The 12341-nt window shown below is 41.3% G+C and overlaps 1 protein-coding gene across 6 annotated transcripts in view; it reads right to left on the bottom strand.

The window, feature by feature from the left end:
* Positions 1-12265, bottom strand: part of RHOT1 (ras homolog family member T1) — a 52394-nt gene extending 40129 nt beyond the window's left edge. For 3 of the 6 annotated variants that reach the window (XR_015715858.1, XM_087826034.1, XM_087826036.1), the window contains exon 1: positions 12166-12264. Coding sequence is in view for 5 of the 6 variants with exons in the window: in XM_087826034.1 (XP_087682160.1) it covers positions 12166-12241 (76 nt within the window). In the remaining variant the exon portion in view is untranslated. Of the gene's footprint in view, positions 1-12165 lie in introns of all 6 variants that reach the window. The other 3 variants (XM_087826035.1, XM_087826037.1, XM_087826038.1) reach the window with 2 other exon arrangements.
* Between the last annotated feature and the right edge of the window lie 76 nt (positions 12266-12341).

Here is a 12341-nt window from a genome sequence, read left to right as displayed (position 1 = left end):
TGATTTCCACAGTTCTTTGTGGGCCTTTCCAAGCAGCTGACAGTCAACACCGTCACTGAGTTCTGACCGCGGCAGTGAATCCAGAGCCCATCATCAGCGAACTGCTGGAACCTAGTCATCGATGTCAGCTTATCCAGCTCCCCCAAAATATGTTCAGATGAAGAACCTGGGACTCAGAGACAGTGATTTTTCTCAACGTCTCACTAAACGATTAGTTGCACACGTAAGAGAATAACTCACCCCCTGATGGCCAAGCCAGTGTTCTTTCTCTCTTGTGCCAGACTTCAAAAAAATATTGTTAACACAAGTTAAATATACAGGAAAGGAACGGTGACCCCTAAAGTCAGCAAACACTGCATACACAACCACTACATAAGTTAAGTAAAATACTCGCTGATTCATTGGTGACTAATTCAGCAGCTCTGGCTCAATTTTTTTTTTTTTTTTAACTTATTTTCAGAAAATTTCAGACTTACAGAAAAACTGCAACAATAGTACAAAGGAGTTAGCTCTGTCCTTTAACCAAATTCCACATATGTTAACATTTAACCACATTTGCTTTATCACTCTCTCTAAATACAGTTACCTATACTTTAAAAAAATTTTTTTAAACCATTTGATAGTAAGTTGCAGACATGATGACCCTTTATGCTTAAGCACCTGAGCACATGTTTCCTAAAAACAAGATCTTTCTCTAACACAACAAAGTGCATTGTCAAGATCAAGAAATCCACACCAATACAATACTATCATCTAATCTATAGGCTTTATCACATCTCACGTTTGTCCCACTATTATCCTTTATAGAAAAGAAAATTCTTTGTTTTTCTGTCCAGGGTCAAATATTGCATTCGGTTACCATGTCTTTTTAGTCTCCTCTAATCTGGAAGAGTTCCTCAATCTATTTTATCTTTCATGACCTTAACTTTTTGAAGAATACAAGCCATTTAACTTGTAGAATATCCCTCAGTTGGGTTTGTATGATATTATCTCATGATTAAGTTCAGGAATTTGGCAGGAATGCCCCAGAAGTGACATGCCATTACTGGTGATGTTAGCTGTCATCACTTGAAGGAGGTGGTGTCTGCCAGGTTTCTCCACTATACAGTTATTATTTTTCCTTCTGTAATTAATAAGTATCTTATGAGGAGATACTTTGGGACTATGTAAACATCCTGTTTCTCATCAAACTTCTGCCTACTGGTTTTAGCAGCCATTCACGATGCTTGCCTGAAAATTTTGTTTCTATCAAACCTTCTACATTGTTTTGCATTCTACTGTAAGAAGGAGCTTCCCTTCTGATTCATATTAGCATGGTCTCCTGGATTAGTCTATGGTTTATAATCTGTCATTATTTGGAAGCTCAAATCGTCCTAATTTACTTTTAAAATGATATTTATGCAGGCATAAATCAGCATGTACAATATGATCCCATTTTATTTTTTTAAAAAAAGTATTTGCATAGAAAAAAAAAAACCCCTGGGAACATATATACACCAACAGTGGTTATCTCTGAAGTAAAAATGTGATTTCAAGTATCTTCTTTGTGCTTTTCCATGTTTTCCCAATTTTCTAAAGTAAACGTAATTTTTGCTACTAGAAAAAGGTCAACAAGTACTATTTTTAAAGTCATTTTTGGAAGTAAAAATGGGCATATTCTAAATGTACAGATGGCAACTGGAACTGACATGTAAAACGCAGGCTTGCACCCCTTCAGCAGACATTCCTGGAGCACCTCTCTACGCCAGGCACTATTCCAGGTGCTGGGGATACCATTCATCAAGGTCTCCCCTCCTTTTTAAACTTCCATGGTGATTATATTCCAACAGACTTGATAAATTTTTCACCAATAAAGAACACTCTTTCTACAATTCCAGATAAAAAGCAAACATTCAAAAACTGTAGCCATCTTGACTTACCCTTCCTCTGTTCAGCATTCAAATTCTGTCAAATTTTCCTTTAAAATTTTTAATATTCATTCCTTCTTCTCAGTTTCCACTTTTCCCTATGGTGCTCTTACTGAAACACCTCCCTGTTCCCAGCTTTCTCCCCCGTTTCTCCAGTCTCTCCTGTCATTAATCCATCAACAATACAAATCCCAGCCCGTTTCTCACACATTCTTTTCATTTTCTAGCTCACCTGATCAAAAAGCCTTCCTTGACTCTCAATTACCCACCACTTCAAGGTGAAACTATTCTACCGGCCTTTGAAAATCATACATAATTTAACATAGCTCCTCTATGGAACCTCATTTCCCAGTAGTCCCCACGTACACGATTTGCTCAGATAGGCCACTCTGCTCTGTGTAAGTATAAACAAGCCATGATGAATCCTGCCTCCTCACGTGGTTTGTTTTATCTTCACCTAAAACACTATTCCCTCTCTCCCCTCTACTTCTCCAAATACTAACCGTCTCTCAAGGACACCTCAAATTCTCCCTCATCCCTAAGGACATCCCAGGGGTACTACAGCCCTCCCCTTCCTGCTCTGAACTGCTCCTGGGCCAATAACTTACATCAAACTGTTACGAACATAAGGTACCTAATCAGCATGTGTGAATTTACATGAACACAATAACCATATATTTGAAAACACTTGGATAATAAATAAAATTTTCTTGATTTTTATATGAATGTGAGAAGGAGCTCTGGCACGTCCACCAGACTGAATGAATTACTTCACTTGATTTCACATGGCCCAAACGCCGGGCTACTACTGGAGCTTCGGCACGGCCATCTGGGAGATTAGTCCCACCTCCTGGAGGTCCTGGAACTCCCCCTCTCCAAGCTTTTCTTAAGAGCAGTTAAAGAGCTGTGAATAAATAGTAGGTAAATGCTGAGGCAATAAATAAACAAATTCCAAAGTTACTTTGTTCAACTTGTTTCTAGTAAAAATATTGCAATTTCAAATAATATTAATGGAGGGTGTGCTACAATAAAGACTATGCCTGGTCTTTATGCCCCAGTTCCTGGCACAGAGCTTCAAAATCCCTTAAAACTTCCTGTGACAGGAGTGTCTTTTATGAGTCCCTTTCACCCATACTTGAGTTTATCCTCATGCAGTGACTCACTGGGGGTGAGGGAGGGCTTAGCTAGCTGCAGGATGGAGGGTGGTTGCCAGAAAAACCAACCATGTGAACTTTCAGCCCTACCCCAAAACCTCCAGGGAGGGGGGAGGTGCTAGAGATTGAGTTGTCACACAGCCAATGATTTAATCAATCGTGCCTACATAACGACGCCCCATATAAAAACTCTGGACCGTAAAGCTCAGGGCAGCTTCCTAGTTGGTGAATATTGATGGAGCAGGAAGGTGCACTCTGACTCCACAGAACAGAAGCTTCTGTGCTCAGTACCCTTTCAGACTTTGCCCTGTGCACTTCATCTGGTGTAATAATCGTACATATAGACTGCTCCTGAATTCTGAGTCATTCTAGTGAATTATAGACCCAGAGGAGGTTTGGGGAAGCCCCAAATTTGTAGTCAGCCAGGAAGAAGCGTGGGTAGTCTGGGGACCCCACTTCACAACTGGCGCCTAAAGTAAGGGTCGTCTGGTTGGAAACCTTGACCTTCAACTTGTGGGATCCGATGCTAGCTCAGGATAGCTAGTGTCAAAACTGAATTGAATTGTAGGACATCCAGTTAGTGTCTGAAATTTGTCAGAATGCAGAGGGCATGAGAGTTTTGTGTTTATAAAAGGAACTGATGACACAAAAAACTGAGCAGCACTGTAGCAGATCTCCTATCCAAGAGTGTGAGCTCCACTCAGACACATCTGCCACCTGGACCAAGTCTCAGGTGGGGGTAATATGGAAAATGCTCTCAAGGAGACAGAACTGCCACATGAGAGGTATGGATCTAGTGCTACGTTCAATCACTCTGTTTAAAGAAAGGCGGAGGAGGGGCTATCTACTCCTCCCAGAAGTCTGGAGACATAGCAGGAAATTTTAAAAGCTCATAAAAGAGAAAAAAAATGTGCAATCAGTGAAGGCGTGTATGTTCTTAGGGCAGTACTGTGCCTGGGTAACCCCTAGGCAGCCTTCCAGAGTATCACTGATGGTTTCCTAAAGGGCTCGCTAGCTGTCCTTGGTGAAAACCTGCTATTTCCTACCAGCTACTGAGCACCTCCAGGAAGACTAAGGAACAAGTACTTCACTGTCACTCACAGGAAACTCCACAAGAGCAGGGAACATGTCTTTCTTGTTCAATTTGCCCATAGCAAACGCACTTAGCAAATGGAGCTATACAGGCGTGGTGGCTAAGGGCACAGATTTGAAATTCTATCGTTGGTGACTTTTGAGGCAAAGAAAGGGAAATGCAATAGGGAGGGGGCTTCACCTTGCTGGTTATATTTCATTTTTTATGCCGGGTGATGGGCATTTGTTGTATTAATCTTTATAACTTTTAAGTAAATATTTCACACACACACACACGCAAAAGAATACAGCCTCTGGAATCAGATAGAACTGGACTGAAATCTTAGTTGCAGCACTTACTAGCTGTGCTTCCTCAGGCAAGTCATCAAGCCTCAGTTTCTTCGTCTATAAAAATATGATGCTGAAAAGCTTCAGTGAATTGGTTAAGATAATTAATTAAGATGACGGATATATAATGCTTAGGACAATATATGACACACATTAAATACACATATGGTCCTTAACTGTGATCATGATGATGATGAGTTTAAATTAAAGGAGTTAGTTAAGTGAGCGCTGGAATGGTCCAGAAAATGTGGATTTTGGGAAGCAGCTTTGTCATTAACAGTGTGACCCTGAGTTGTCACTGAATCTTGGCCTCGATTTTCTCATCAGTTAAAAAAAAAAATAGACTAGACGGTATCAATGCTTATATTCTATAATTAATATAAACTACCCTTTAGTACACCTAGAAAACAGGTCTATTAACAAATGACAAAGTACAAGTTACATTAGGTCACATACCCGGTAACAGCCTAGAAATGGCAGACAGATCTCCAAAGTGTACGTTATCTGATTAATTCTGTATGGGACATTAATCTATAAGAACAAGTGGGACTTGCCAAGCCAGTATAGGGTCCAGGAACTTCTAGAACTTGACCTATATTCAGCATTTCACAACTTTTCCCCTTAAATAACTCCTTTCACCATGGCCTTGTTTAGGGTCTCAGCAATGTAAACCTTCAGCTAGCGCAAGGTAGAATTCATCTCAGCATCCATAACAGTCCATCCTAATTCTACAACACTATGCACAGTGGAGGCGAAAGTAATCTTATTTAAAATGAGCCATGCAGACCGGCCGGGCGTGGCTCAGCGGTTGAGTGTCAACCTAGGATCCAGGAAATTGGGGTTCGATTCCCGGTCAGGGCACATGCCCGGGTTGTGGGCTCGAGGCAGCTGATCAATGACTCTCTCATCATTGATGTTTCTATCTCTCCCTCTCCTTTCCTCTCTCTGAAATTAATAAAGATATATTTTAAAAAATAAATAAAATAAAATGAGCCATGCCACTGTCCTCTTTGTTCATCATCAGGAAACCTAGAACTTGGACCTCCTGTCTATTTTTTTTTTCTTGGCAAGTGATGTTGCAGAGCAAGAAGAACACATTTGGGAAAGAGCTCCAATAATAAGGTTCCTTGCAAAGAGTGATCACCACTCTGATTGAAGACAAGTAACATACGGCAGAGCTCTCTGTGACCACCAGGCAGGAGGATGACTCTGCTGTGAAGTCCAGTCAGGTGCACAGGGCCCTGTACTTAATGTAGTTAATTTTAGTAAGTAGTATAACCCCAGGTACTTAAAACCAACCTTTTAGAAGATCTAATGGCTGTACGATTCCTGTGACTTTTGAACTTCTATGTCTGTTTTTTTTCCCTAGTGACTCCAAAATCCCAAAACTCCCATTGGCACAGATGTTCCCAGAAACTTTTCCATTTCTGGAGAACTCTCTTGGGTACTTTATACCTCTCTACACTCTTATCTTCTATGTTAGGAGTGGGAAAAATGAATTAGACACTGAATAACTCAGATGCTCCTTGGTAATCGAAAGGAAAACAAATCTCACTCTTCCTTGGTCCTTGAGAACTCTGTCTACCTTAATACCCTTAAGACCTTGATCTGTCTCATAATCCCCTTTTCAGAATTGCTGTTTTTAAAATTTCGCTTACATCCTACCACTCCAAGGCCCTCACCAGTTACAGAAGAAACCTACCTAACATTTCACAGTTCACAATGTTAAACAAAACGATCAAAATTAAGTCAATCACCAACATCAAAAGGTTAAGGATGTGTCTCCTCAATCAGACTCGCTGGGAATCCCTTAACAAAGTTCAGGCCTTCTAATATACGGGTGTTGTGCGTTACCTTAAAGCCCCCTCCCTCACCATAACCTGACAATTCCTCCTCATCTCTTCTGGCTGCCTGTACAGCAGCAGGCTCCCGCCGAAGTACAAGCCTGCCACCAGGTCTGTTCCACCAGGGCAGGCCTCAGAGACAGGAAAGGAAACACCCTGGCAGGACAGGAGGTATTGTAAAGACCACAACAATTAAAGAGCTTTACCTATGCTTGACCATACAGACATACAGGACAGTGGTACCAAGGGTGGGGATACTTCAATTTAAGTTATTTATATGAATACTACCCTTTCGAGTGTGATTTTATTTATCCATTCATATATCATGCCTCATTAGTTAGAGAATATGAAGCAGTTTAACACTTACTACAAAACAATTCCATCTAGTTTCTGAGGCAATTGCATAATAAAAGGCTTTTTAAAAGTCAAAGAACATAAATCTTTTCCACATAAAAATCCAAGAGCAATTTCCTTTTTAAAAACAAGTTCAAAACCAGAGCAACAGAGACAGGTTACAATGAACTTGGGAGAAAACCAGCATGTTTTTGTTAGTATCATTTTGGGTTTCCTTTTGGAAGAGCAGTGAGATTGACAGATACTGTAACTAATAAAGGATTACACAGATGTGACTTAGTTAAGAAATGCCTAAGTGAAACTAATCTAGGGCATTGTTTCCCTTGTGCCTACCTACCTAACCTTAAGTGAGACTACCAAAAAGTATATTATTATTATTATAATAATAACAATAAACGTTTAAAATTAAAATAGCCCACTCTTAAGCTAATTTTAATTGAGAAATGAATGAGTGCCTAAAAGGAAAACATTTTAGAATTTTAAAATTCTAAAATATCTTAAAATTTTTAAAATATCTATATAAGCCTTCAATCAAAAAGGTCCCTTAAATATGGCAGATATGAGTATAAACACTACACATTTTTAACTGATAAGAAAATTTTTAAAAAATTATTCCACAAAGGAACAAAATCCCAAGCTCTTCTCTAATTTCTGTACCAATTAAATTTTATATTTACTATAAAATATAGTATAGACATTTTACGTTTTATAACAAATATGTATAAGTAAATTTAATTTAAATACATGTGAAAAGATAAGTATACAGTATTTAATATAAATATTAATATGAAAAACAAAAATATTATCCTTTGTGTTAGCCAGCCATCTGACGATCTCTATTTCCTCTATTTTGCCTGAGAAATACTGAAGTATTCTACAAAAACAAAAAGCACGGCCACAATTATTCCCAAGGACAGAAGGCCTTCTGATTCACTTCAACACATGTCACAGTTCTGTCTGAGGCTCCATGCTTCTAAGTAGGTCATCCACGGGAAACATCATTCATCACTATAGACCAAATTATCTAGATTAATCCAGGCTAAAAATTTCTTTGTCTTCTCATCACATCTTTTGAACATCTAGTTCTAAATGACGGCAAATTCCTAATATACATGAAGCAGAAATGACATTTTCTGGGTCCAATTACCACCCTACCAGCCATCTTGGCACTTTTTCTTGATAACAAACACTGCATGCTTCACAGGGACCCACTCCTTATTTTTATTAGTGTCTTCATTAAGAAGCCTTGTTGGCTCTTCCTAAGTTATTGTAATTTGAATACACAGGGAGGAGGAGGGTGACTATGAAATTATATTTTTAAAGTGGAAAACTTTAGCAGTGGGGGAAATAGCTGAGCAGTGGGGAAATTTTATTGACCATATGCAGGTGATGGGGGCCTGCAGAAGGACTAATGCTGTGGTCTATCCCTCTCCTTCATACCTGATCCACGCCAGTGCCCAACTGGTGCCAGAGGAGCAAAAAACACAGCGGAAAAGGGTGCTGAAATATCCTTGGTCAGAAAATCACCCAGGTACTAAACACAGTATAACTGAAACTGAGCAGTTTAATCTTTAAAATAACATTCTAACAAAGACCAGAATGGAAAGTTATATGGCTTTAAAAGGACCCTAGAAAGTTTTTTTTCTAAAATAACCACTAGTTTATTCCTGAAGTCTCTTTAACTTTGACTCCTAGCCTATGCCTGAATAATCTTTCCTCAACCCCTTCAAATCTCTAAGATGACCTCTTGTGTTTCAAAGAGAAGCTGACCGACCTCTTTTGGCAAGCACTGTAAATTCCCGGCAGCCAAGACATGGAATAGACATGCACTGTCATTGTAAGTCACCAGTCTATAGCTAGAATACAGGAATCTCCCAGACAAAATAAAGCTAAGGACACGGGACAAGAGACCGGATGAAGGCTGTCCCTTCACATCCTAACCACCACACATCAGACTGGATTTAAGAAAGGAAAATTATCAAAGTTTTATGCCTGAGAGGAGTGGTTTGGAAAACAAGAAAAGCCTAAATAAACGGAACTAGCCTGAACTCATTCATTCTGTCAACAACTATTTGAGTGCCTACTTTGTGCCACATCTATTCTAGGTACTGGGGACACTGCAATATACAAGACAAATCCTCTGCCCTCCTGAAGCTTACTTTCTAGCCCAAGGAGCAAAAAAAGAAACGAGAGTAACACAAGAGTAAACCAAGGGCCAGATTGTGAAGGAGTCCTAAGGTTCCATTAAAAAGTTTGGACTTTATTCTAATAAAGTGAAAGCAGACATCATCAACTGAATTTTAAAAATAGGTAACAGGATCTGAGATACTTTTTAAAGATGAAGCTGTCTGCTACATGGCGAAGGAAGGAAATTAGGAGCAGGGAGGTGGGTTAAAGAGATACAGTATTTACAAAAGCCTAGGCCAAGCTTGAACTAGTTTGTCAAAGGTTCTGTTGATAAACTAATCAGTTAGACAAATCGGGTAAGAGCTCCCAGATTCATTTAAAGAGAATGACAGTTCTACTTTCTTAATGAATCTGACCAGTAGAAAACAACTACATCTCAATTTAATTTAAAAACAAGGCCTCAAAACTATCTTGTATACTTTTAATAGAGCTACATGATTCAGATAAAAGGGCAATAAGGCTCATGCTAATTTTATTGTAACAAGGACATTTGTTAAGCCTACTAATGCAAATCTAGTTAAATACAAATTTGGGGCAACAATTTTGACCATGAAAAGCTATAACCTGAAGAACTAAGTTTTGTGTGTTCGCATTTTTAAAGATTTTTAACATTTTGTTTTGTTTAAAGACGGTTATTAACTTTTCTTTTGGCCTGAATGGTATTCAACATGTTCAATAATGAAGAAAAGGTACAGATGATATTTAAACCATTTTGACTTCCTCTGCAAAGAAACACCTTAAAATTTATACACAACCTAACTTCTCTGATCTCATCACTAAATAAATATTAAGCAATTAGTTAGCAATAAAGCCTGGATGGGTCAGAATCCAGAATCTGGATGGGCCAAGAAAAGGTCCGTTTCACCTTCAGAGGACAGTACAAGTTTAGCAACAGAATGCTGAAACCATTCACAGCTACTTAGGGGCTTCAATGAATGAAGCTGCTGCTGTGTGGTTCAGGGACAGACACTAACAGCAATAAAATGCACTAAAGTGACAGAGAAGAAAGAGGCTTTACAATACCAGAGATGGTGCCTCTTTTCCTTTGCTTTTTCCCATTTCCTTAGTTAACAATCTTAAAACTACAACTGAGTTACTACAACTTTTTCCTAAAAAAGTGGTTTTTCTAATAAATCCACGTATCAGACCAGTACTATTTTAAATAGCCTTGGTCACACTTATATTCACCTAGCATTTAAAGTGCTACAGCTAGGCTAGCAGCTGTCAAATATTTACATTAAATCTCAAAAAGTAATGCTTCAAACATTTCCCCCCAAAGTACTATCCTTTAACATAACAAATTAGGTATTTCAAATAAGAATAACTCTTTCTAACATTTTTAAATGTGAAAAGAAATTATGGTAGCTGGCCTAAAACTTTTGGTACCACCCTTTTTAAGAAAAATCTTCCTCAAAACCTAAGGCTTTCTCTTGTGTTAAGTTTCTCTCTATGATCAAAAAACTCTTGCATGTATACCTTTATCATCTCTTATTTGCTTTCACTTCTGCAGAACATAGTTTGTAATTTTTCTAACAAATGTTTAATTCTTTTACGTATTTCCAAATCAATAATGCTGTTAACATTTTAACTTAAATGTCCTTAGGATGACAATATACCTTATATATGTATAGCATTTCTATTACGTGTTTTACAGACTGATTATATGTAATTGTTTCCTATATTTAAAAACTAATAAAACATAGGATGTTTACTTTTTAAAAATCAGTATCAAAAATTACTATACTATAAAACCTTTTCATGATACAGTTGCGGATCGGTTTTTTAAGTGGATCATCTACTCACTTCTCCTACCTCGCTTTTCCAAATGCATCAGCATGAATCATATGTTGAATAACACCTTCCTGAACTTTGTCAAGGAAGTCCATGCAAAATACAGATGAAGATATAGTTATAGCCCTGGCCGGTGTGGCTCGTTGGTTGGAGCATCATCCCAGTGCACCAAAAAGGGGTGCGGGTTTGATTCCAGGTCAGGCATAATATACCCCAAGTTGCAGGACCCATCCTCAACTGAGAGACAACTGATACATGTTTCTTTCTCTCCCCTCCCCCTTCCTCTCCTTCTAAAAATGAAGAGATACAGTTACAAAGACTGAAATTCACCGCTGCAAGTCGAAAAGTAAACTGGCTAAGTTTACCTCTCTACCCTCTGATTCTAAAGGAAGAGCTCTCCAAACGGCCGGCGAACAGAAATGTCAATGGACATCAGAAAACGCTACCGAAGAGGGAAAACATGGGTTAGCTTTCTCCCTTGGGAGTGCATCCCAGAGCGCTGGAGGGGCCGCTGCAGGAATGGATGGGCTTTAGAACAGAAGGCTTCAGAACAGCAGTGGCACAGCGCTCGCGAATGCACTTTTTAAAACACACGACCCCGTCCTGCCAGCCCACTTTCTTATTTTAGTAATTAACCAGCTGAGTCGTGGCACTTGCATGGCGTTATCGGGGAGTCTCTGCCGTCCTGCCGCCGAGGCGGCGGACAGGAGGCATTTCTCCTTCATCACACCTTCTAAAGGCGAACCCTAAGAATCTCGAAGGGGCCTCCCTCCAGCGCACGCTGGGTCTCCCGTGCGCCTGCCGTTAGTTATAAACTAATTCCCAAGCAGCTACGGGATCAACAACGCTTACACGGACGGGGGGAAAGCAGGTTTCAGGGGAACAATAATTCTCCCAACCAAAGGGCCCTCCCCAGACGACTAACCCATTCATCCAGCGCCTGTCTAACTTGGAGCGGAGGGTACATTTCTGGAGGCATGACCGAGTGTGCCGGGAGCTATTCCAATGCAAAGGCACGAGGATCCTAAAAAACGCTCCCTACCCTCACGTCAAATGCTGAGAGACTGCGCGCGAAAGAAGAAGAAGAAAAAAAAAGGCAGAACGCTGACCTTGTGCACGAGTCGCGGAGTTGCGCGCCCCTCCCCCAGCCTCCGCGCCGCCCCCGGGGCCGCTCGGCGCGCCCCGCACCTGCCGCGGGGACGAGGGCAGCTCCGCGGAAGGCCAGGGGGTCGGGCCGGCGGCGGCCCCGGGAGCCCCGAGGCCCCGCAGGAGAGGACGCGAAGAGGGAAGGGAGCAGGGGCCTTCGGGGGGAGGAGGCCGGGCGCTCGGACGCTGAAGGGGACGCGGCCCGCGAGGGCGACTGGGGGGCAGGGGAGGGAGGTCTCGGGAGGGCCCAGGTGAGGGCGAGGTTGCGAGGCTCCTGCCGTCAGCGGAAAGGGACGAGCTAAGGTGCTCGGAGCCCCGGGGGCGCGGGGGAAGGAGAGCGGGGCCGCGGGCGCGCGGACTCACGTTCTCCCACCAGCAGGATCCGCACGTCTTTCTTCATGTCGGCGGCTCGTAGGGGCCGGGCTCGGCCCGCATGCATGGAGCGGACTCCTCTCGCCGGGAGCGCGCACTCCAAGGCACCGCTGTCCCCGCGCTGCCTGCCAGCGTCCCCCGCCGCCCCGCCCGAGCCTGGGCCACCC

Source organism: Miniopterus natalensis, chromosome 17 (genome assembly GCF_054644295.1).
Source record: "Miniopterus natalensis isolate mMinNat1 chromosome 17, mMinNat1.hap1, whole genome shotgun sequence".
NCBI classification, from domain to species: Eukaryota; Metazoa; Chordata; class Mammalia; order Chiroptera; family Miniopteridae; genus Miniopterus; species Miniopterus natalensis.
Note: the sequence above shows the minus strand (reverse complement) of the source record. Positions and strands in the feature narration are given on the sequence as shown.